This window comes from Corvus kubaryi, unplaced genomic scaffold (assembly GCF_017639235.1).
Source record: "Corvus kubaryi isolate FWS band 111438036 unplaced genomic scaffold, C.kubaryi_AGA036_p1.0 71, whole genome shotgun sequence".
Classification (NCBI taxonomy): domain Eukaryota; kingdom Metazoa; phylum Chordata; class Aves; order Passeriformes; family Corvidae; genus Corvus; species Corvus kubaryi.
This window is the reverse complement of record NW_024582059.1, coordinates 4,878,989-4,900,918: the sequence shown is the minus strand read 5'-3', so window position 1 is coordinate 4,900,918 and position 21,930 is coordinate 4,878,989. Positions and strand designations below refer to the sequence as shown.

General features: G+C 39.6%; 1 protein-coding gene across 7 annotated transcripts; it reads left to right on the top strand.

Moving 5' to 3' along the window:
• The first annotated feature begins 382 nt into the window (after positions 1 to 382).
• YTHDC1 (YTH domain containing 1) lies at positions 383 to 21,263 on the top strand. Of its 7 annotated transcripts, XM_042049567.1 has the most exons (19): positions 405 to 493; positions 2,047 to 2,106; positions 4,338 to 4,439; positions 5,047 to 5,375; positions 5,508 to 5,862; positions 7,125 to 7,214; positions 7,725 to 7,778; positions 8,387 to 8,481; positions 10,343 to 10,451; positions 10,551 to 10,668; positions 11,543 to 11,627; positions 13,524 to 13,690; positions 16,169 to 16,251; positions 17,685 to 17,721; positions 17,814 to 17,853; positions 17,958 to 18,020; positions 19,485 to 19,619; positions 20,252 to 20,459; positions 20,844 to 21,263. In XM_042049567.1, the coding sequence occupies exons 1-19, from the start codon at positions 466 to 468 to the stop codon at positions 20,891 to 20,893; spliced, it is 2,208 nt and encodes a 735-aa protein (XP_041905501.1). In that variant the 5' UTR covers positions 405 to 465; the 3' UTR covers positions 20,894 to 21,263. The 7 variants fall into 7 exon arrangements, with proteins under 7 accessions (XP_041905505.1, XP_041905506.1, XP_041905507.1 ...); XM_042049571.1 differs by lacking the exon at positions 2,047 to 2,106 and having other exon boundaries at positions 383 to 493; XM_042049570.1 differs by lacking the exon at positions 7,725 to 7,778 and having other exon boundaries at positions 406 to 493.
• The last annotated feature ends 667 nt before the right edge of the window (positions 21,264 to 21,930 follow it).

The window sequence follows — 21,930 nt, the reverse complement described above, 5'->3', positions numbered from 1 at the left end:
TGAACTGGCCTGATTGCCAGGAGAAAGAAAAAAATAATGAGAAGGGGAAAAAAGGTAAAAGACAAGAGAAAACCAGACAACAGCAATGCCCAACACCAGGAGTTAACTAAGCACTGTTACTTTGTCCCACCCAAGACTCTCAGAAAGGGCTCCAACATCACACGCAGCTGTCACAACAGCACGAGGACGCCGAGAAATACGAGCTTCCCGCACTCCCGAGCGGGCAGAAGCCTTCTCCTCTCCCTACACCTCTTTTCCCGTCCAGCGAAACGCAGCCCAGGGCCCTGCCAGGCACGAACATGGCGGCTGCGCCCTCAGCGCCCGGGTGGCGCATGCGCCGCCCCCGCCCGCCCGCGGCGCGCTCTGACGCGGGGAGCGTAAACAAAGCGGCGCCCTGTGGGAAGAGGGAAGCGCTACGTGCAGGAAGAGGGAGCCTCCATCTTAGGCGCTCGTCGCGGCGGCGGGATGGCGACGGATAGCCGGGAGGAGAAGGGTACGTGGGGGTAGGGGGGCAGCAGGCGTTGGGCTCCGGGGAAGGGGGAAGGCTCGGGCGGGGATTGGGCCCCCGCCCGAGTTTTCCCCCCTCCCCGGGGCCACCGTGGAAGCTGGTGCTGGGCCTTCATCCCGGGGGACGGACGTCTCCTCCAGGAGAGCGGAGGGGCGGCGGGGTCAGGAGTGACTCTTCGAGGATGATTTTTTTGCGGAAGCCCTCCCTGTGTTTTTCGGGGGAGCTGGAGGTAATAGGGCCTCTCATACTGTGGTGTTCCGGCGGCAGCGGGCTCGGGGCAAGGTGACTCGAGCAGCGGGAAGAGGGAGAAGTTCGTGGGCCGTAAGTTTTACATTATCGACAGCGAGTTACTGCTGCTTGTCTTTTCGCAGAAAGTATTTGCTATTTTTATTGCGGCTTTTTATTTCTGCTTGCATCACTAGGCCGTTTTGGTTTTGGGTTTTTTTGCAGGATTTTCTGTGGAGCGATGTAGTTACTTTAGTAAGCAGAAACTGGTGTTGGAATCTTATTTCGGCGGTCAGCGGTGGTTTCTGGGCACTGTGGATAAATAAATTTGACTAAGAGAAATTGGACGTTTTCAGAGTCATTACTCTGGAATAATAATCTGGGATAATTAGTCTCGAATAATAGAATCACAGCTCCTAAAACTGACTGCCGCTATACACGGAAGCCGAAAATTATCTGTGAGATTATATCAATCAATCCTCACGAAATAGCCTCTTTAAGAAGCAAAACCAAAGTTAGGTGGAGCAGATTGCCGTTTGGTGGTTGGTGCAGAGAACTGTAGAGTTACAAAAAGAGTAAAGTATCACTGGGATATTGTGGCTTGGTTTATTTATATATTATCATTTGAATTTCTGTGGAGAATATGCTTCATGGCTTCATGGAGCTCCATTTCTGTGGAGAATATGCTTCATGGCGAAGAGAATATGCTTTGTGTAAAGCTTTTTGCAGGATATGTGTCCACAAAACGACTTTGTCAGAGTGGTAAGAGTTTGCTGTCTAATTATTGTTGTGGGACTATATGACATGGAAAATTCCCAGTAGGTTTTGTTAGAACTGATAAATAAAATTATTGGTGGTGCTTGATCCTTAATGGTATTATTGTAAAACTGGTAGATTAGGATATGATCAGGTTGTGTTGAAACAGATCTGATTTGCCACTGTGGATGAGCAGTGAATTTGAAATGTTTGCTGTTGCCACCTATAAATTTCTATTCATATAATTATTTATCTAGTTGGGCTTGAATTTTTTTTTTTGTTAGTGTTTTTTAATAACTGCCAATTGTCAGGTTATATTTTTACTTTAATTTGCTTTAAATTATTTCTCATGTGAAAGGGGGGGTTATTTTGACTGAATAGCAGGTGTAGATGCACGTTTGTTTGCAACTGAACTGGAAGGCTTCCATTGGAAGATAAATGCTATTTTACCACTTTAAAAAGCAGAAATAAGGCTTGCAGACCTGTTTAGTTTGAAATCACAGGGTCTTATTTCTTTTGTGTACCAAATCAGATTTTTGCTTGGACCCTTCCAATAGATCTAACGCTCCTGGCTAGCAGAGGAAATGGCCTCCCAGGCTACCTTCCTGCTGTTTTGGGTGAGTTAAATTTGTTCGTGGAAGGATCCTACAAAAGACAAGTGGCAGGAGAACCCTGTGGGGTGTATCTGTCATGGAAAAAACTCATTTGGTCCCTCCCTCTTCAGTGGTGATGGACTATAAAATACCTGTCCTCTGCCATTTTTCTGTTTCTGCTTTTTTGTTTTTCCTGATACCTCTCTGAGATTATTTAGCTCTTCAGCTTGAACACTGACAGTAGCAGTTCAGTGAGAGGAATCGTCTTGTGCGATCAGTCGAGCAGTGTATCCAATGCAAGTGAGAGACAGGAAGCAGGCTGCTGAATAAATCTGGAAATGTGTTTCTAAACAAGTCAGGTAGATGTGCATATAGAAGGGGATGGGGGAATTCATCCTGCTCCTGTCTCTTGCACCCTTTTTTAAGGTTCCAGCTGCAAATGAGGTCCATCTAACCTGGAAGGGATTTAGGAGAGAGTGTGTGTCAGACTTGCATTTCCTGTTAAATTTTCCTTTTCGTTTATTTCCGAATTAGCTGATACAGGAGTCGTTTAGCACCTTTGAATGCTACTGCAGTAGGTAGGCTAAATGTAGTTTACTCAAATATGCTGTTGTCTCACCAAGAGGGAAACAAATCTAAGGTTCAATATGTGTGATTTGAGATGGGTGATATGTTCAATTTCCTAATCTCGGTACACCTCTTTTTCGTTAGTGTCCAGTGAAAAAATCTTGTGCTCCGGACTTGCCAAGTTTCCTGTGGGCAACCAGAACGCAAGCCAGGAAAATGCATCCCATGTTTGGCAGTTGCACAGCCATGAATCTGACTCTCATATATTTATCAACAACAGCAAGAATATTTGCTGTGGATGTATAGGTGTCTACAAACATAAAGGGCTATTCCCAAGAGAATTATGATGCAAGTTCGTGTTGCATTTAAATGCCTGCTAACTGTAAACTGCCAGGGAACGGTTTGATCCACTTCTCTCTGCACCATTTACTTTGCATTAGACACACCAGCTGAGAAGTCCAGGGATCACTTCTGCATTCCCCCACCACCAAAGATGTGGAGAAGTGCCAGCAGGAAAGTTAGTGCATATGCTGACTTCAGATTTGGTAGTATATAGTAGAAAGACAGTTGCAATACTAATTGGGGTTGGTTTTTTTTATAATGTGGATTATGTTTGGAGTTTTTTTAACATCAAACTGTAAAACTTCTTTTGTGGCTCAGCTCAAGATTTTGAGATAGACGAGCTGCCAAACTCAAGAGGACTTAATTTGCTGCATTACCCCAGTTTCATGCAGTACAGGAGTCCTTACCTGCATCTGCTATGGATATTGTCAACAAGCTGAATCCTTGGAGTTTGCTCTGCTTTCTTTTTCCTGAGCACAGAAAATACAATCAATCACAAAATGGAAAGAACTAAGAATTTTGGAGAAGAAACGGGAGATTCCAAAATCAATACCTTTTTTAGTTTTCCTTTTGCATGCTTAGTTCACTATTACTTTTTAAAGTGCTTGGAATATAGACCTACTGCTTTAAAGCTGGTGAATCCTTCTTCTACTAGAATCACCATATATCCCTGTTGGTTTTAAGCAATGTGAAACAGCCAGAAACAGTGACAGATTTTAAAAGTTTTGTGACCAAGTGTGATCATTGACTGCTTCTGGCATGAATTTTCTTTAACACTTGCCCTTTGGATCAAGTTGTGGGGGTTTTTTTCAGAGCAGCTCAGAGTTAATTAGGCAGCAAATAAGTACTGCTTTCCCCATTGTGTTTTTTCTATTTGTAAGTGAACCACAAAACCCACCATTCTAACACAGCAATGACAACAAAAACAGTGGAAGAGAGGTAATTCAACATGCAAGTTTCAGAATTTTGCAGGGACACGGGTCCTTCCTCTTTACTAATGGGACTCAGACTATCTCCTGTCACCCTTTTTCTAGAATTTTATACAAGCTTTTATGTTCAGCTTTCATTTGTAGGTCATCTTTCCTGCAAAGCTTGTGTGACATGAGGAGCCAACTTGGACCTTGTTTAGAGGTCTAAATGCATCTTGTGACATACTATAGTTCTTTTATTTGCTCTGCTTGATCCTTCCAACTGAAAATGTAGAAATAAATCAAGAAGACATCAATTTTTGCTTTGTTGCAGATCTGTAGCCCTAAAGGAAATGTTTGGGTTTGTAAATCCTAGTTCTGTCGTTTACATATCCAGACTTCTTATGGTTGGTTTTGACTTCTTTTGTGTACTTTCAGATGGTGAACTGAATGTTCTGGATGACATTTTGACTGATGCTCCTGACCAGGATGATGAGTTATATAACCCTGACAGTGAGCAAGACAAAAGTGAGAAAAAGGGTATGTGACTTTGGTAGTGGATGTCCTCCAGGAACATAAATGGTAAAAAATGTCTGTCTTACTACAGTTAAAGTCTTTGAAGTAGTGGGTTTTATAACTTGATTCAAAGACTGAATGAGTTCTAAAAGTCTTTATTTCATAGACATATGCTTTTTCACCTGCCCTTCCATGCAAACAGTCGAGTCTGTTTCCTTTTGTCTCAAGAGCAGTTGCTGAGTCTGGCTTGTTCTGAATTCCTTTAATGTTAGAAAATTACTGTCCTTTATGGCTCAATGAAGTGAGATGGAAGTGGAGCGAAGGGGTTGCAAAGTCTGGTTCCAGCTCAGTTGTTGATTTGGCTTTAGGCCAATTCCATAAGCATTTAATTTAGCATTTCCATGTATAAAATCTAAGAAACATGTACCTTTTTTGAAGTAAAGTACGTGTTTTAGAACATGAGCCGTTCCTAAGAAGCAGTTTTGAGTGTTGCTGCAAAGCCTACAACTGGACGATGCTCCCTATGACTGCAACAGGGTAATTACCTAAAATAGAGAAAGTAGGAGCCTCTGTACAGTTTTTGTTTTGATACTGGAAATAACACTAAACTTGATATTTCTTTCTATTTAAGGATCAAAAAGAAAAACTGACAGGATGGAAAATGCTGAAAGCAAGAGGCAAAAACCTTCTGTGCATTCCTCAAGGCAGATGATGCCAAAACCTCCCAGTTCATCAGTTAGCAATAACAAGAGAATAGTGAGTACAAAAGGAAAGCCCGTGTCAGAATACAAGACTGAGGAGTATCAGAGATCTGAGAGAAACAAGCGCCCAGATGGTGATCGGAAGATGCGAATGTCAAGCAGTTCCAGGGAACCTTATAAAGGACAACCAGAAAAATCTTGCATGAGGAAGAGGGATATTGACAGGAGGGCAAAGTCTTCTACACCGGATGGTTCAGAGGTATTAAGTATTCTTGCTGCCTTATAAATAAAGAAATTTTATGAGACTTTTATAAGACACATTCTCTTAGGACTGTGTGTGCATCCTGACAATGTTATATGACTGCTGATTCACTTTTTCTTTAAACATCAGAGAATCAGGCATGATGTGGATAGAAGACCAAGCAGATCTAGCCATTCTTCTAAAGAAGAGGTGAACTCTGAGGAATATTGTTCAGATCACGAGACTGGCAGTAGTGGTTCCTCTGAACAAGGCAACACAGAGAATGAGGAGGAAGGAATGGAAGAAGAGGAAGATGATGAAGGGGAGGAGGATGAAGAGGTGGAAGAAGATGGGGAGGAAGATGAAGAAGAGTACGAACAGGATGAGAGGGATCAGAAGGAAGGAAATGACTATGACACACGGAGTGAAGCCAGCGATTCTGATTCTGAATCTGCCTCTTTCACAGATGGGTCAGTCAGATCTGGGTCTGGTTCAGATGCATCAGGTAGGCAACATCTTGCATGGTAGTCTGAAATACCTTGCCACTGAAAGTTCAGCTACTTTTAAAAATAACCACTTCCTGACCATGTCAAAAGTAAGCTGTGGTAGCACAAGTCAGGAAGATGTTAATTATGAAATACCATAGGCAAGGAAAAAATGTACTGGAAAGTGGTAAAGCAAAATTGTGAACATCCAGATTACTGTGTTGAGGATTCATAGTGTTCTTGACTGCTTTGGCCTTGCTGTTCAGTGCTTTGAAACACTAAATTAGTATTTTCTTGGATATCTAGTGGCTTAGTTTTCCACACAATTCATTTTAATTTGGTGTTGAGCTGTTTGGTATCCATCTAGATAAGTGACCAGGCAGACTAGTGTAGTAAAAGAACCGTATTCCTGGGGAAGGATAATTGAATCTTAAATAGTGGCTGTGTCCAGCATAGGAAATCTAAACTTAAGTTGAAATTATTAGATGTTATGGCAAATTTAGAATGAAATAAATGTTTTAAGCAGAAACTAGAAACAATTGCTTTGTAATTGTATATTATAAGTAGTCCTAACTTACTGATGTGAAGTGCTAATGACGTAAATACTTTTGGGTTTGGCTGTTCGTTGTTTGTTTTTTCTAGGAAAGCAGCTTGCAATCCTGTTAAGATTCCTATTGTGTATCTTCCTTGTCTGAAGTCTCCATAGGTGGTCATCCTGCTTAACATGCAGCCTTTTTTAGCTCAGCTCTGCTGTTTGGAGTTAGAGACAGCAAGGTGTAACCTAAAGACGAGTTGAAGCTGTCATAACTGTTCTAAAAAGCTCTGTGGTATAACATAACACTTTCTTAAGAGTGGAAATAATTGCCTGTGTGGCACAGTGTTTTGTTTTCCTGTCTCTTACCATTTTTTTGAGCTCCGAGCAAATGAGCTCATATCACTATTGCAACACAGTTTGTGCTCAATGTTGCACATTTGGGTGAAGGCTGGAAAGAAGTGCTAACCCACCCTTACTAAAAATATAATAATAATAAATTCTGTCTCTAAACATTGCACAGATGTACTGGATTTGTCCCATTCATCTTCCTTTTGTGAATGAAAAGCTTGAGTAACTAGCATTTGCTTCTTTTGTGCATGATAGTTTTGTGGCAACAACCACAATTTTAACGTGCAAGCCAAATGGTAACTTCACTTTTACTGATGGTGTTTTCCTGTCTCGTTACTTTTTAATCTCAACTTTTCCTGTGTTTAAGGTATGGCTTTTATTTTTTATTGTTTCTTTTAGACGAGAAAAAGAAGGAGAGGAAGAGAGCTAGAGGTATCTCTCCAATTGTTTTTGACAGAAGTGGAAGTTCTGCATCAGAATCATATGCAGGTATTCTTCCCTTTCATTGCTTGTCATTGTGACTTGCATCAAATCCTAATGTGTAATCTAAAATAAATGTAACTGGCTGTAGAGATTTATGGGGTATGTAGCTTTGTATAATTTGATATTGACTTCTGGCATGTTGTGTCTGGATACCTTTGGGGGGAAGTAGGCTTTCTTGTTACTTTAATGCTATTCTGTTGCTTAAGTGGAATTTTCACTTTTTTTTTTTTTTTTTTAAACTTGGAAGATGATGATTCAGTGACTAGTTTTCTGAGTAGGAAATTGTTCAAATACCATTTTAAAAAAACAAACCCAAATCAAACAACCCAAAACCAAAACCAAAAAAAACCAAAACAAAACACTCGTGCACATTGAATAGTATTTTTTTGTGTGTGTGGGTGCGCGCCAGAAAGCATAATTTGTCATGAATGAAAATTGTATGTGACAAGGCTGTAGAAATTGTATATTATCTCTATTAAGGCTCAATCTGAACAAATGTACTTTGGCTAAACACAGGTTCAGAAAAGAAGCATGAGAAATTATCATCTTCCGTTCGTGCTGTCCAAAAAGGTATCATTTAAATTTGAATTTTTAATGCATGCCCCATAGCAAGCCATTGTCTTTGTTGATTAAATTACCTGTAAGTAGTGATGTTCTGATATAAATCAATTTGAGCACGTCATTGTTCTGAGCATGGTAATTAAATCTTAAGCTACTTTTGCATGTGTTGAGAGCAATATGCAAAAAGTTCAGTCACTTTGCTCTTTGCAGAAGCAGCAGATTTAAAAAGGAAGTGCTTAAAACTGCAAAGAGGAACAGCATTCACCATTCTCTATTGAACAACTTGTGCTTGTTACAAATGTTACCCATCATTTATGCAAAGATTCTTAAGCAAGGAAATAAGTCCTACATATCGGAACATCACTGAATCATGCTGATTTTATTTTACTTTTTTCTTTACCTGGATATCTAAATTTTAGTTTTGGTTTGGTTTCCCCTGGCATTTTGCGCTCTGCAGCTTTGTCTTCAAGTTGGGTGGTTGACTGTGATAATACATAGATAGGAACTGGGTGGGATACTGTGTATTTTGAAGGAAGCAAACAACTATCTATACTCAAAGCAACGTGTTTGATAAGTATTTACAGTTTGGCTTATTTGATACTTTGTTTTCTTTTCAGACCAAACAAGTAAACTTAAATACATTCTCCAAGATGCAAGATTCTTTCTCATCAAGAGTAATAACCATGAAAATGTATCACTTGCTAAGGCAAAGGTATGTTCAGTTTTCTTCAAACTGATCACTTTGTCCGTTTCCAAACGTACCCATCTTCGTTTGGAAGAGTGTGCAGTTGGAGGCGCTCTTTTCTTTATAATTTGGATCTCGGTAGATGCAGCAACAAAAGCTACGTGCCTTGGTTCTTCTGCTTCCACTGTAACCTAGAAAAGTTCCTAGACCATCAGTCATCTATCTTGGCAAGAATAGGGTTAAAAGGGGCCTTAGGGTCTGTTAGATAACATCCCAAGCCAACCTCCATTAGGAATGCTGGGGTGGTATTTTCTCCCCTCCATCAGTTCATGCTGCTGTATTCTGAGAAGGTTCAGAAGGTTGTTTGCCTTTCCTCTAATGCTATACAAGTAATTTTTGTCAGGTGATTCAATTCAGGATCTGAAGCCTTACTGTGGAAATGTATGCCTGGCAGTGCTGGTGTGAGTGAGTTCTTTGGGAGGGATTCCAGAGCACTGGACTTCAGCTGCTGAGGAATTGCATTAGGCGTCCACTGCACCACTCTGGTGGTTTTGTATTGGCATGTGTTCTTTGGAACAGGTTATAGAGAAAATATTTGATTTGCTGTTGCACAATATACACAGAGTAGGTGATTCTTTTAATGAAGATTTTCTAAATTAGGATGGAAATTGCACTAAAACTATTGAACAAATCTCAAAGTCCTGGGTATGTTTGGTTCGCACCCCTCCTTCAAGCTTTGGGTCTGATCTGTGCAGTGAACACCATTCTGACTGGTGTTTGCTTTAGCTCTGTAAAGAAGTATATCCTTTTTTGTGCCTCATCCATGTATGGAGCTACAGTAGTATCCTTGTTCCTGAAGTTCTTGGAGTGGATGCATGGTCTTTCAGTGTAGGGGTTATCAGTGCTTTGGTGTTGGACTTCATGAAACTCGCTTTTGTGGTGCCAATGTGGTAGGTTGTTCCGGTTCACAGCAGGGCTTTACAAGCAGCCAAAAGCCGTGTAATCTGACTGAAAGCTAGCAAAAACCCCAAATAGTTCTCTGGTGACTATAATGAATCACCAAAATCAGACAAACACTGATCTGAGTTCAGAGTAGGGTATGAATACATACCTTCACTAGATTAATGTGAGGGAAGGAACGTTGTCTTTGGTAGACTGTAGATCCTATTCTGAGGCTGAAGCTTGTTTGCCCGGAAGATGAACCTAGGAATAATTCAATAAACTGTTACTCTGTAGCTCAGCTCAGTTGGTACCTTAAAACAGATTGGGTTTTATTGTGTGTGGCTACATAATGGCTGGTGAAAGGGAAAAGGTCCTACTTACTAGGTGGAGATGTGAAAGGCTGAACAAAGTGGTTCAGGTTGTCTTGCCAATTTAAAGTGTTAGTCTGGTGTCTTTCATGTTGCTGGCATTTCACTGAAAGAGTTTTAAAGTCTGCAAACTGTCCTCAACAAATCTGCAATACTATACTGAAGTCTACCTGCCCACCTTTCAGTATATATTCTGTTGGTTTTTCATAATTTCTGTGTTTTATACAATAGACGAATTCCCAAAGTCACTTCAAACATGCATGAAAACTTTCACCCTTACTATTTAAGGTATCTGTCCATCATTATAATTACAATGGAAGTCTTATAGATGGTCTAAATGCATCTTCAGTGTTCAAAAAAAGATTGAAAAGCCAGTGTTTTAAAAGTTTTAGCACAAGGCAGGCTAAAATATTTCTTGAAGGAAATGAATTTAGCAATATCTTTTTCTTTCCATTACCTTCTATTCCAGTACACTATTTTGGTCTTGTTTTCCTCATCTACATTATATATTTGTTAGCTAAGTCATTTGAGATGAACTCTTACATTTTGGTGATGGGGTGGGTGTTTTTCTGTTTTAGGGAGTATGGTCAACACTTCCAGTGAATGAAAAGAAGCTTAATGCTGCATTTAGATCAGCAAGGAGTGTTATTTTGATATTTTCTGTAAGAGAGAGTGGCAAATTCCAAGGTAAGGGAAATGAGCTGTTATCAAGGTAAGTGAAAGTGAGTTTTATGTGCAATAGCTTTTCTGTTGTATCTTTGTTACAATTCATACAAAATCCTTTAGGGTTTGCAAGATTGTCTTCAGAGTCCCATCACGGAGGATCACCTATACACTGGGTGCTGCCTGCAGGAATGAATGCAAAAATGTTGGGAGGTGTCTTTAAAATTGACTGGATTTGCAGGTAAATAATTGTGCATTTATGTTGCTGTTAGTAACAAGGCATTATAATATTATTTCTGCATGTTACTCAAGTGCTGACAGCATCCTTCTGAAACTTGATGCAGCCAGAGATCTATCCTCACTGCTCACTTGAATAGACAGCTGTGGATGAAAAACCAAAAAAAAAAATCATGTAAGGACAAATCTCTCGATCTGACTGAACAAAGAAAATACTACCATTCTAAAACAACATATGAAATAGTGCAAGTATTGTAGAACATATTGGTTGTGAGCAGTATGTTCATTAATTTCACTGAGTATGTTCTTACAGAAAAGATTTTAAATCTCTGTTAAAGAAAAAAAGTTACAGCAGTCCTGTGAAACACATTGCATGGTTGTGCAAGTACTTTGGACTGCCAGAAAGACTAAATACAGGAAAAGCAAGACTTTGAATTAGAGAAAAATCTGTGTTGGAAAGGTCCTCTTGAAGCTACTGACTCCCACCTCCAGCTCAAAGCATTTCTAGCTTCACAGTTAGGTCAGTGCTCAGGGATTTATTTCAGTAGGTGCCAAGAACTACCATATCATGTAGAGACTGATCATTGTATTTAGATGGTGAGATAATAAACAAGCACAATCTTGATATTGCACAAAGACAAAAAAATTCCTTTAAAAGGAGAACCTGTCATAGTACAGACTATATTAGTTAATACTGGAATAAGTCAAAGTGAAATCTTCAGTTACCAATATGTAGAACATAAGAATATGTTCAGAGACCTAACAGTACAAAGAATAACAGGATTATTTTATATGTAATCTCCTGCTGTATGTGTTTTTTTAATTCTTAATAAAAAAACTGGAGGCAAAACTATAAATGGTGCCACTTGTATATTTAGGCGGGAACTGCCGTTCACAAAGTCTGCTCACCTGACCAATCCTTGGAACGAACATAAGCCAGTGAAGATTGGACGCGATGGACAGGTTTGTTAATTCTTACTTTTTCTTCAACTGACATCATCTAGTGCTTGCTTCCAGCTTTGGATGTGCAGGAGATTTGGAATGTTTTTAGATCAGTTACTTGCAGTAGAGCGCTGTGGGAAAGGCACTCTGCTTCTTTCTAATGCTGTTGTGGAAGAAGGAAAAATACAGTGCCAATTCTGTTGTCATCTTTGTGATAAACAGTGTTTGCTTCAGAACTGTGATATTTTGAATTTGAAATGTAATGTGCCTTGCTTTGTATGGTGTGCAAACCATATAGCATCAGTTTTTAAGAAAAAGTTCTGGTGTTTCCAGTTGTGCTCTGCATTGCTTTTTTTTTTTTTTTAATATATATACACTGTATTGCTTAAGGCATAGTCTCCCATTATAGAATATATGCTAAGCAAATTTTAAGTGGGGCTGGCTCTTTGTCTTGTCAGACATACCAGAGTGCAGGTATGTTGCTGCTGTCATCAAGTGTGCAAGCCATGGGTAAAATAATGGGTTCTGCTTTCTTAAAACAAGGTGGGAGTTGTATAATCTCCATACTGTATGGAAAATGTCAACTCTGTGCTGCATTGTTTTGCCCCACAGATATCTTTGCTTTGTTGTGTAGCAGGAGAAAAACAATAGTCTTGGTCTTGTTTTTAGTTTAGTGTGAACTTAATTAAAATCCTTTTTTTTTTTTTTTTAAACTTAGCTTCTATTAAATCGTCAAGGAAATATTTTTTTTGATGTTTTGTCCACAGTAGAGTTGCTATCTGGACATGGGTTTCAGCTTTTTTCATAAAACTACTGTACTGTTATGTTCTGGACAAGCATTGTCTGATGCTTGCTCTCCCTGCTTCTCAACTCTGGTTATTTCCTGAAGTGGCTGTCATTTATCCACTTATATTTGCACAACTCTGGATGGATCTCTCTTCTGAGGATGTGTACTCTGAAATTCTGCCTTTACGACATCATTTGGGAAAGTGTTCTGCAGGCCTGTAGTCACCAGGTTGAAGAAGCACTTTTTGGGATTATTTTGCTCCTGGCTTCTGCTAGATTCATTTGATGGCCCAAGTTCTTGTACTGGAAGAGGGAGTCAGCAAGTTTCTCTCTGTCCCTTTCTCCTCTAGACAACTTGCGGTGTCCGACGCTCCCACTAGCTCCATCTTGTTCCCCATATCCCGCATATTTCTCTTTTAATGTAGGCTGGAGAGACCTGACCTACTCAGTCACTGCATGTAGGAATTGTTGCACTTAGTCAGTTATCCTTGGTGCCCTGCTTTGAAGCTTTTTCATTTCTACTGTCCCCTTATTTTTTGAGATGCAGGGGCACAACTGCACCCAGTAGTTAAGGTGTGGGTGGAACATGAACTTCCAGTGTGATACAATGACTTTCTTATTCCATGTTCCTTTCCTAAGAATCCTGAACACACAGACTGCTTGTTTTGACTGTGGTCAGACATTGAGTTGGTATTTTCATGGACCTGTCTACCATACAATGAAGAACTCATACTGATTGGTAGTAGTCAGCTCTGTCAGGCCATGGCTTTATATGTGAAGCTGGGATGGATTTTTTTTTTCCTACGAATGTCACTTTTCTTTCTGTAATAGGTGATCATTTTCTTTGTGATGAAAAACAGTCCTCTGATTTTATAGCAAAACAGTGATGTGGCCTGTATGTCTCATGGGAAGATATGGTTACCCAGAGTGTTGGACTGTTTTATGAAAATTCTAAGTAGTGCCTAAAGAGTGAAAGGTAACGTAAGTGAATTTTGCTGTCTGTAGTGATACTGACATCTCTTCAAAGTGTCCTTTTTTTTTTTTTTTCCTTAAATGTATGTGTCAGTGTATTTGGGGAGAGTTTCGTTTCTTCAGTTTATAAACCACTACTGAACTTCTAACTAATTCTAGGAAATTGAGCCGGAATGTGGAACCCAACTTTGTCTTCTCTTCCCTCCTGATGAAAGTATTGACTTGTATCAAGTCATTCATAAAATGAGGCACAAGAGAAGAATGCACTCACAACCCCGATCAAGAGGACGCCCATCCCGTCGAGACCCCGTTCGGGACGTGGGAAGGTTAGAAACGTTCTTTGGACTGATAATAGGCACATGTGTCAGAATAACGTGATGGAGGAATGTGATTCGTCAAAGCTTTCCCTGCGATAAAGAAGAGAGAAAATCCTCAAATCAAGCTGCATGGACAAGTTTGTGGCTTCATTGAGGATTTCACATGGTTCCCCGGTCTGTCATTTTTCAAGAGGAAAATGGGGATCTTTGCTTTTGCAGAAAAAAGCTCTTAAAGTTCTGTCTCTAGTTTAGACTAGATCATTTATTGAGCTAATGCAACGTGTAATGCTAGCTGTAGGTAAGCTTGGCTTGATTTTGAGCAGGCTAGATGGAGAGGAGGAAATATTTATATGCCAAAAATGTGTTAATATCTTGTAAAAGCCTTTTCTTTCAGGTGTGTCTCTGGATAAGCCTTATCAAATATGGGACTTTTATAAGGATCACTTAGAATTTTGCAGAAGATGCCGCCTCATTTTGAGGATAAAATATTTAAGTTATTTTGATATTCAAGAGGAGCATTATTGGGACTGTTTCAAATTGTGTCACCGTGATGTGTTAACCCCATTGCCAAATATTCTCTAACATGTAACCACTGAATTCACACATCTTGCTGAGCTTCTGAAAACAGTAGGTTCTTTCCAAAAGGGATCAAGTGGCCCTTGGAGACCCGGCAACAAACCAAAAAGAATGGCTGTTGCTGTGTCTGTATATACAACCTTTCCAGATGCTGGCAGTACCTGTGGACTTAAAGTATTTTTAGAGGATCGACATGGTTATTGATCACTGCTATATGAACTTAACATCATTTTCCAGAAAAAAAGGGGGTATAACTTGTTACAGAATTGGAGAAGTCTTTGCAAAGAACTGATATTAGCCCATCTGCCAAACACCTTTTCCCCGTGGTAGCCACTTTGCATACAGACTGATGTATGGTTTGGGCTGAAACCTTTGGTTAAGTTTCCTTTCTGTGGAAATGTCCTGTGGTAGGTACAGAGCCCCAACAAGAGTCCCCATTTCCTTGAGCTTAAAAAAAAAAGGACATTGTAACGAGTAGGTAGGAGGAAACCTGGCAGCGCCCCCCTATTTTTGGCTTTAAAGGACTGAACACCAAGATGGCTTTTGGAGTTAAGCTAAGAGGTTTCCAGTGCAATAAAGTATATACAAGTGAAGGTTTTGCAATGGACTGCAAACTATACATATAACACCACCACACCTTCTCAAGCCTGCCAGGGCCTCCATTTATGTATGTGGCTTACAGCTTAAAGTCAGTAGTTGGACTACTATATGAACTGTTTCTATCATATTTTATACCGGTCGTAAATGCACTCTCAAAACTACAAGAAAGCGGTATGTTTATTCTTTACACCAGCTTTTATTTTCTTTGATCTGAATTTGCTGTAGATGCAACTGCTTTGGTTTTTGGGCTTTTTGCTCATACTAAAGAATCTGCTTCCATTTTAAAAAGCTTAGTAATGGGGTATGGTGGGCTTTAAAGACTGAAGTTGGGGAAGGGGGGGGGGGGAGAAGTCACTCTTTATAAAACTAAAAGCTGTATAAGCTTGTTACTTAGCCAGCAAGTTGCACAGTAATTAAGCAATTTAAGAAAGTGTTAATGTCTTGTTATAAGGAATTATGCTGTTGGAGAGGGGGAGGGGGGCAGGAAGGGAATGGTTTTGTAGCTGCTTTGTGTTTAGAAACACTGTTACATTAGCATTGGAGTTTCCCAGTAATGGTTATGTACCTTGGAGCAAAATAAGCAGCCAGTTATCAGCTCTTTATTGAGCATAACAGCAACTGGAATGTTACTTCATAAGGAAGAGCAGAGTTCTTAACATCTCTTCTGTCAAAGACCTGTTTTTATAGAAAAGATCCCTAATTATTTTAATTATTAGGAAGCTTGAGCGTTATTACATTGTAAAGCACACCAGTGCATTGCTGGTAAATTGCTTAGAACAGAAATTATTAGAAATAGTATCATTGGCCTACCCAGTTAGGAAAGTCACAGTGAAAGTTGCAATTTCACAAAGCATGCAGTTTTATTTATAAATGTTATGGAAGTAGCTCTTTTATAGAATTCTCTACCCCATAGCTATCAAATGAGCCACCCTCTGCAATGTTCTGTGAAATTTTTTGTTGTCCAATAGGTTGTTTCAAAATGTAATGTGGAAAGCGTAATGTTAATGCCTAAGTTTGAGTTTGGTTTAGACAAATTTGTTCCCTTTTATTTGGTATGAAGGTACTGCTGGGTAGAGTTCCTTCCTTAACTACCAAAACTCCTGTAGACAGAAAGTAACAGTAGAGTGTATGTAATTGAGCTATTTCTGATCCTTTCAGTTCAGATTTAAAGCTATAGAATATTTTGAAGTAAATAGAATTGAGAATGATTACATTGATATCCTGGGCAGCTCAGACTATTCCTGTGAGGTATTCTGCTGTAACGAATGCTCCAAGCAACCTTGTTTAATCTTTGATATCTAATTTGTGTAGGCGTCGACCAGAAGATTATGATATTCATAACAGCAGAAAGAAACCAAGGATTGACTATCCCCCTGAGTTTCACCAAAGACCAGGTTAATATCTTACTATGAAGATTTGTGTGCACCAATTCACAAGTGTTTTCTCTTTTAGCATATCCTCATTAATTCAAAAGTAAAATATTGCTATAACTGGGATATAAAAATGTGACTTGTTCCAACTGTTGCCTGCTGCTTTAACCCACCTCTCACAGCAGTCAGTGACGCTGTTTCACTGGTTTGAGAGAGAGCTGAGTTTAACCTAGGCTGAGCTTTTTCTAAGAGCCTTGAATTGTGTACATTGCTGTGAATGATCCTTTCGAGTGCTATGTTAATGTGGGCGCAAGAATAGATCTGACCTACTTGTCAAGATGCTAATCATCAGATGAAAATGTTTGAGAAATTTCCACTTGGGAAAGTCAGCTGAGACTGCCTGACTAGCAGCCTCTGTGTGGAGATGATGGTAGACGTTCAGTTATGTTTTCAGAGAGAATTTTTTTTGCAAGCTTTACACGAGTAAGGGAGGGTGATGTTGCACTGCATTTTACAAGAGGATCTACAGATGAGTTTGAGAAGGGAAATTTGTTCTCCAGAAATGTTTGCAATGGTAGTGCAGCAACAGCACTGGTTGTAGTGCAGCTATTTTTTTCTCTTCAGAAAGCAGCTATTAAGAAGTTGTCACTTTTAGTCTACCAAATTGTGCTTCGCTTCTGTTAGAAAAGTGCATTCTGCTATTTCAGTGGTAGATTTCTGAATCTGTTAAGAACGTGCCTTCATCTGTCCAGCTTGTCTGCAAAGCCTGCATTCTTTCATGCAGAAAGTGTTGTTGCTGCTCTCCATCTTTCTAAGACCATTGTTTAAAAAACAGAGCAAGATTTTTTAAAATAATGAAGCTCGGAAGCATTATTTTACCGCAAGCATGCCTGGTGTTTTGCACCATTTTACTGATCTCTTTAAAGTTTACTTCTTGGGATTTACTGAAGCTGTGAGAATCCTTCTCCCTGTAGGGCTTTCCCAGATACTTTTTAGTTTAATATCCTCTTAGCATTGTATCCAAAACATATTATGAATCAGTTTTAAGAGTTGCCCAGATGAACACATTCTACTGAATACACCGTTAGGAAGTAGTAACAGCCACATGCTAACTGCCCAGAGACAGTCCTCTTCAACTTCATGTGCATTCCTAATTCATTTGACTGAATTTCAAGTCTTTATATGCACAGTTTCCCTCTTGCTTATTTGTTGGTACTGTGTACAAATTCATATGGGTTTATCTACATCACTTTTTTTTTACTACATTATACTACTTGTCTTCATTGTCTATAAGAAGCTGTAAGTTTTCAAGAGTTATTTTAAAAGTGAGGGTAATGGCAAGTAGATGTAATTTTGTAGCTGGCACAAAATGAAAGGACACTTTCTATTGAATATAATTTTTAAGATTGTTTACTTGAGATGGTAAATTGAATTAATACTGCTTGATGTTCGAACAGGGTATATAAAGGATCCCAGATATCCCGAAGTAGACAGGTAAGGTGTGTTCATGTTATTCATTTTATGCCCTGGTAACTTGTCTGCATGGATAAGTTGGATTTAGTTCTACAAATTTTTATTCCCAACAGACGATTTTCAGGAGTTCGACGAGATGTATTTTTAAATGGGGTAAGTTGTTGCATGCAGATTTTTGAGGAACCTTTTATATTCAGCTTTCTGCACTTCCAAAGAACACTCAACACAAATTTTAATATTACTGTCTTTCATTTTAGTCCTACAATGATTACGTGAGGGAATTCCACAACATGGGACCACCACCACCATGGCAAGGAATGGTTTGTGTCTTGTTGAATTCAATTTTTCTCCTTAGAATACAGCTTCTTTTTGTTTCCCTCTAAAGGAGCCTGGCATATTCAGTGTGCACTCAACTCTTCGCTTTTCCTAAAATGTATCTTCGCTGTAACAGTGTAAAAATTTTAGGGGAAAAATATTGATAGCAACTATTTTGAAATTTACTCTCAATAGTAGTCTGGCATTCTTAGTAAGCTCTGAGGAAACAGCAGAATCTTCCTTTAGCATAGATGGGAGGATGTGATCACATTCTGTATTCTGCTAAATATAGTAATTGGCTCTTGAACAGCAAATGCATCAAACAGGTGGACTTGTTGAAGAGGCTCATGGAATGGGCTGCCAGGCTCTAGCATTGTGCAGTGGCTTGCTTTTGGCTATGGCAATGAAGCATGCAGGAAAGTAGCAAAATGTGCTTCACAACCTAATTAAAATAAGTCTCCCTGTATTACAGCCTCCACTGAGATGCACTTTTTTTCCCAGTCAGATAAGCAGATACATAAGTGTATGTATCTACAGCTGTGTAGATAGTTCACTTGTATAAGCTGTGGTTTTGCCTTCATGTCTGGAGAAGCAGTCATAGTGAGGTTATTTTGGTTATATTTAGTAATAACTGTAATGAGTCTTTCGGCTCTTGTTTGTACTGGCAATGAGCAAAAAGCAATGCCAGATGTAGAGATGCTCCTGTAGCCTCTCATTTTTCTCAGCTGAAACACAACTCCTTACAAATGAAGGAAGTGAACTAGGTTTTTAGATGGGGAGGAAAACTGTTTTTCAAACACAGTTAAGCCTCCAGAAACTCCTTTTTTTTCTTTTCCCTCCCCTCTTGTATGCTGTCCAAGTAGTTGTCCTAAAATCCAGCATTTCCACTTACTTTCTTTGTGACAAAAATGCAAGCAAAGATGCTTTGGTAACATGGCAGAGGAAGACCTTGCTGATTGAAGAAATGGAAGAAATCAGCCAAAATACATCCTGTTTAAAAAAAAAACAAACAAAAAACCTGCTAGCATTTTGTCAAATAATTTGTCTTGCAAAGTCAGGTTTTTAATTTAAAATAGAAATACATTCATAAGGAACAAGTATGAGTCATTTCTGTAAGAGCTCAATGATTTGGGCAGAATTCACATTCTATATGCAAAGGTTTAAAAAACCTAAAAACCAAACAGCCGCATTTAAGTAGCAGAAGTTTTATGTACAATGTCATGTTGAGGCAGATACAGAAGGAAGGAAGGTTGGGCTTTGGGGAGGGTGTTGACCAGAACTTTTGTATACCAGAACTTTTCCAAGCAATGGTACAGAGGTAGTAAAGCATTCTAGCCTAATGGAAAGTAGTCTGCTGTTCAGTTAGGAGGCTGTGATCAGATACATTTAGGTGCTGTGTTTGCCATCTGAATGTTGCACTCCTTGCGTGCATTCCTTTGCTTCAACAAACTTCTGTAACTTTCTTGTAGCCACCGTATCCAGGTATGGAGCAACCACCACACCACCCTTACTATCAGCACCATGCACCTCCACCTCAAGCTCACCCTCCATACTCAGGACATCATCCTGTACCACATGAAGCGAGATACAGAGACAAACGAGTAGTAAGTGTCCACACAGACAAAGCGGATGCAAGTCTGCAGGCCAGAGTAGAAATCTGGGGTCCAGGGGTAGCCTAACCTGAGCTTTGTTGGCTGTGATAAACAACATGTTTATGACCTGCATTAGAGTTCCTTGGAAAGATCAGTTGTTTAGATTGACTAGACACTTCCAGCAAATTTTAAAAGGCTTTCTCTCCCTGGTGAGGTAAAGTGAAAAATTCTGAGTCTTAGACTGAGGTGTATGCTTAAATCAGCTTCCACCCTGTCCACCTCTGAACATTTTCATGCTGAAGCCCAGTTTGAATAAGGACATGCCTGTAACCTTGCTTGTCCTCATGGACAACGAATTACTTAATCATCAGAATTTTGTGTTTTAAAACTTCTTACAGGCGCATCAGAAAACAAGGCAGATTATTAATTTCTGTTAGCTGGCTTGGAAGCCTCCTTAGCTTTCAAGTCTCTTGCTGGTATCTGGCATTTGAACACCAGATTCTGCACATGGATGCTGGACACTTGTTTGGTTGAGTTTCTTTTTTTAAATACTGGGCTTTCTGAAGAGTTACAGCCAGCCCTGTAGATAAGGGAGGAAATTCTAATCTGGGAAAGAAAATAGCAGAGCTGTCCTTTCATCACAGCACGACTATGACATGAGAGTAGACGACTTCCTTCGCCGCACACAAGCCGTTGTCAGCGGTCGGAGAAGCCGGCCCCGGGAGAGGGACCGAGAGCGGGAGCGTGACCGGCCTCGAGATAATCGGAGAGACAGAGAACGTGACAGAGGCCGTGATCGGGAAAGGGAGAGAGAGAGGATTTGTGACCGGGACAGAGACAGAGGTGAAAGAGGTAGATACCGAAGATAATCTATCTGGAACCAGTGCTCACTTGAAACAAAAAAAAGCTTGTATTTTTTTGTGTGTTTACAAGTAGTACATTTTATTTTCAGCTGTCTACTTAAAGTTCGTTGTGTAGAAGGATTTATAATGACCCTCTCTATTCCAAGCATGCAGTGAACTATGAACTGGAAAAACTCAAATAGGCCAAAAATAAAATACACAAAGCTGACACTCAACTTCATGTTTCTATTGGAACAGAGTTGGAAGCAGCTAAGAATGTAGATATTGATTAATTCTCAATAAGTGTTCATCTACTTAGTGACTTCATTCTAGGTTTTTGAATACTGATGGATAACTGCCTTTTTTTTTTTGCTTTGATGTTTTCTTCCCGTAGTTTCATATGGTTCGATGGGAGAATGCTGCTATCAAGTATGCAAATATTGAAGTATGATTTCTTTTTTTTTTTTTGCCTGTATGGCAGTGTTGTAGCAGCCTTTTTTTTTGGGCGGTCTGTCTTCCCCCCTCCCATTTTTTAACCTTATCTGTGAAGTCAAGGGGTTTTTTTTCTGTCTTCAGTAAGGAAAGCAATATTAAGAAGACACTATTGATAATTTTTAGCCTTTTTTAAAAATCTTCCAGTGTTCAGTAACATTTTGGTCAATTCTCTTGTCTAGTCTCTTTCCAAAATGTACACATTGCTTGGAATGTTCACAACCTGCGTGCGTGGAACCTGAAAATATTGCTGTATTCTACATTGCTACCATTTTTTTTTTATATAAAAATAAATTGGTAACTATTGAAATGTTTAAAACTCCATGTCGGGTTTCTTGGTTTTCTAAGCTTGCCAGCTTCAATAGATTCCGGCAGTTCTAGGAAAAGATCTATGTTCAGAAATAGTTCCAATGTTCTTGTACTAAGTGAAATTGATCTGAAGCCTGAATTTAGGAAAAGGACTGCTGATCTAAAAGGTAATTGCATTTCTGTTTCCATAGTGAAGTAGTCAGTAACTCTTGCAGCTCATCAGAGTTATTAAGGCCCTACATGTTCAACTTAACCATATGATCTTCAAGCTGTTGAGAGGCTGTCCTCAGCCACAACATACTTGTCTCAGGAATGTGTTAGTCCTGCAAGATCAGACTCTCCACATGTCTTCTTTGTAATGATCACTTAAATAGGAAATATTTTAACCTAAATGCCAATGGTAAAACTGGGAGGGGAGGTGGGGGGGGGGGGGGAAGTAAAACTTGTGGTGAAAGTTCTTCAGTTTATCCACCAATTTCCAACTTTCCAAACCTCCTAAGAGTAGCACTGCCATGGTGGACTTCTTCATAAACTTCTTCAGTGTCTTCTCATGTAACAAATCCAGACTGTAGTATGTGCATTAAGCACCTCCAGCTCCACCCTGCTGGGTGCTGCAGCTACTTTTATAAAGGCAGTATAGGACTGGCCACGGTGTGGCAGTTGTGGAAATGTGGGTTTTT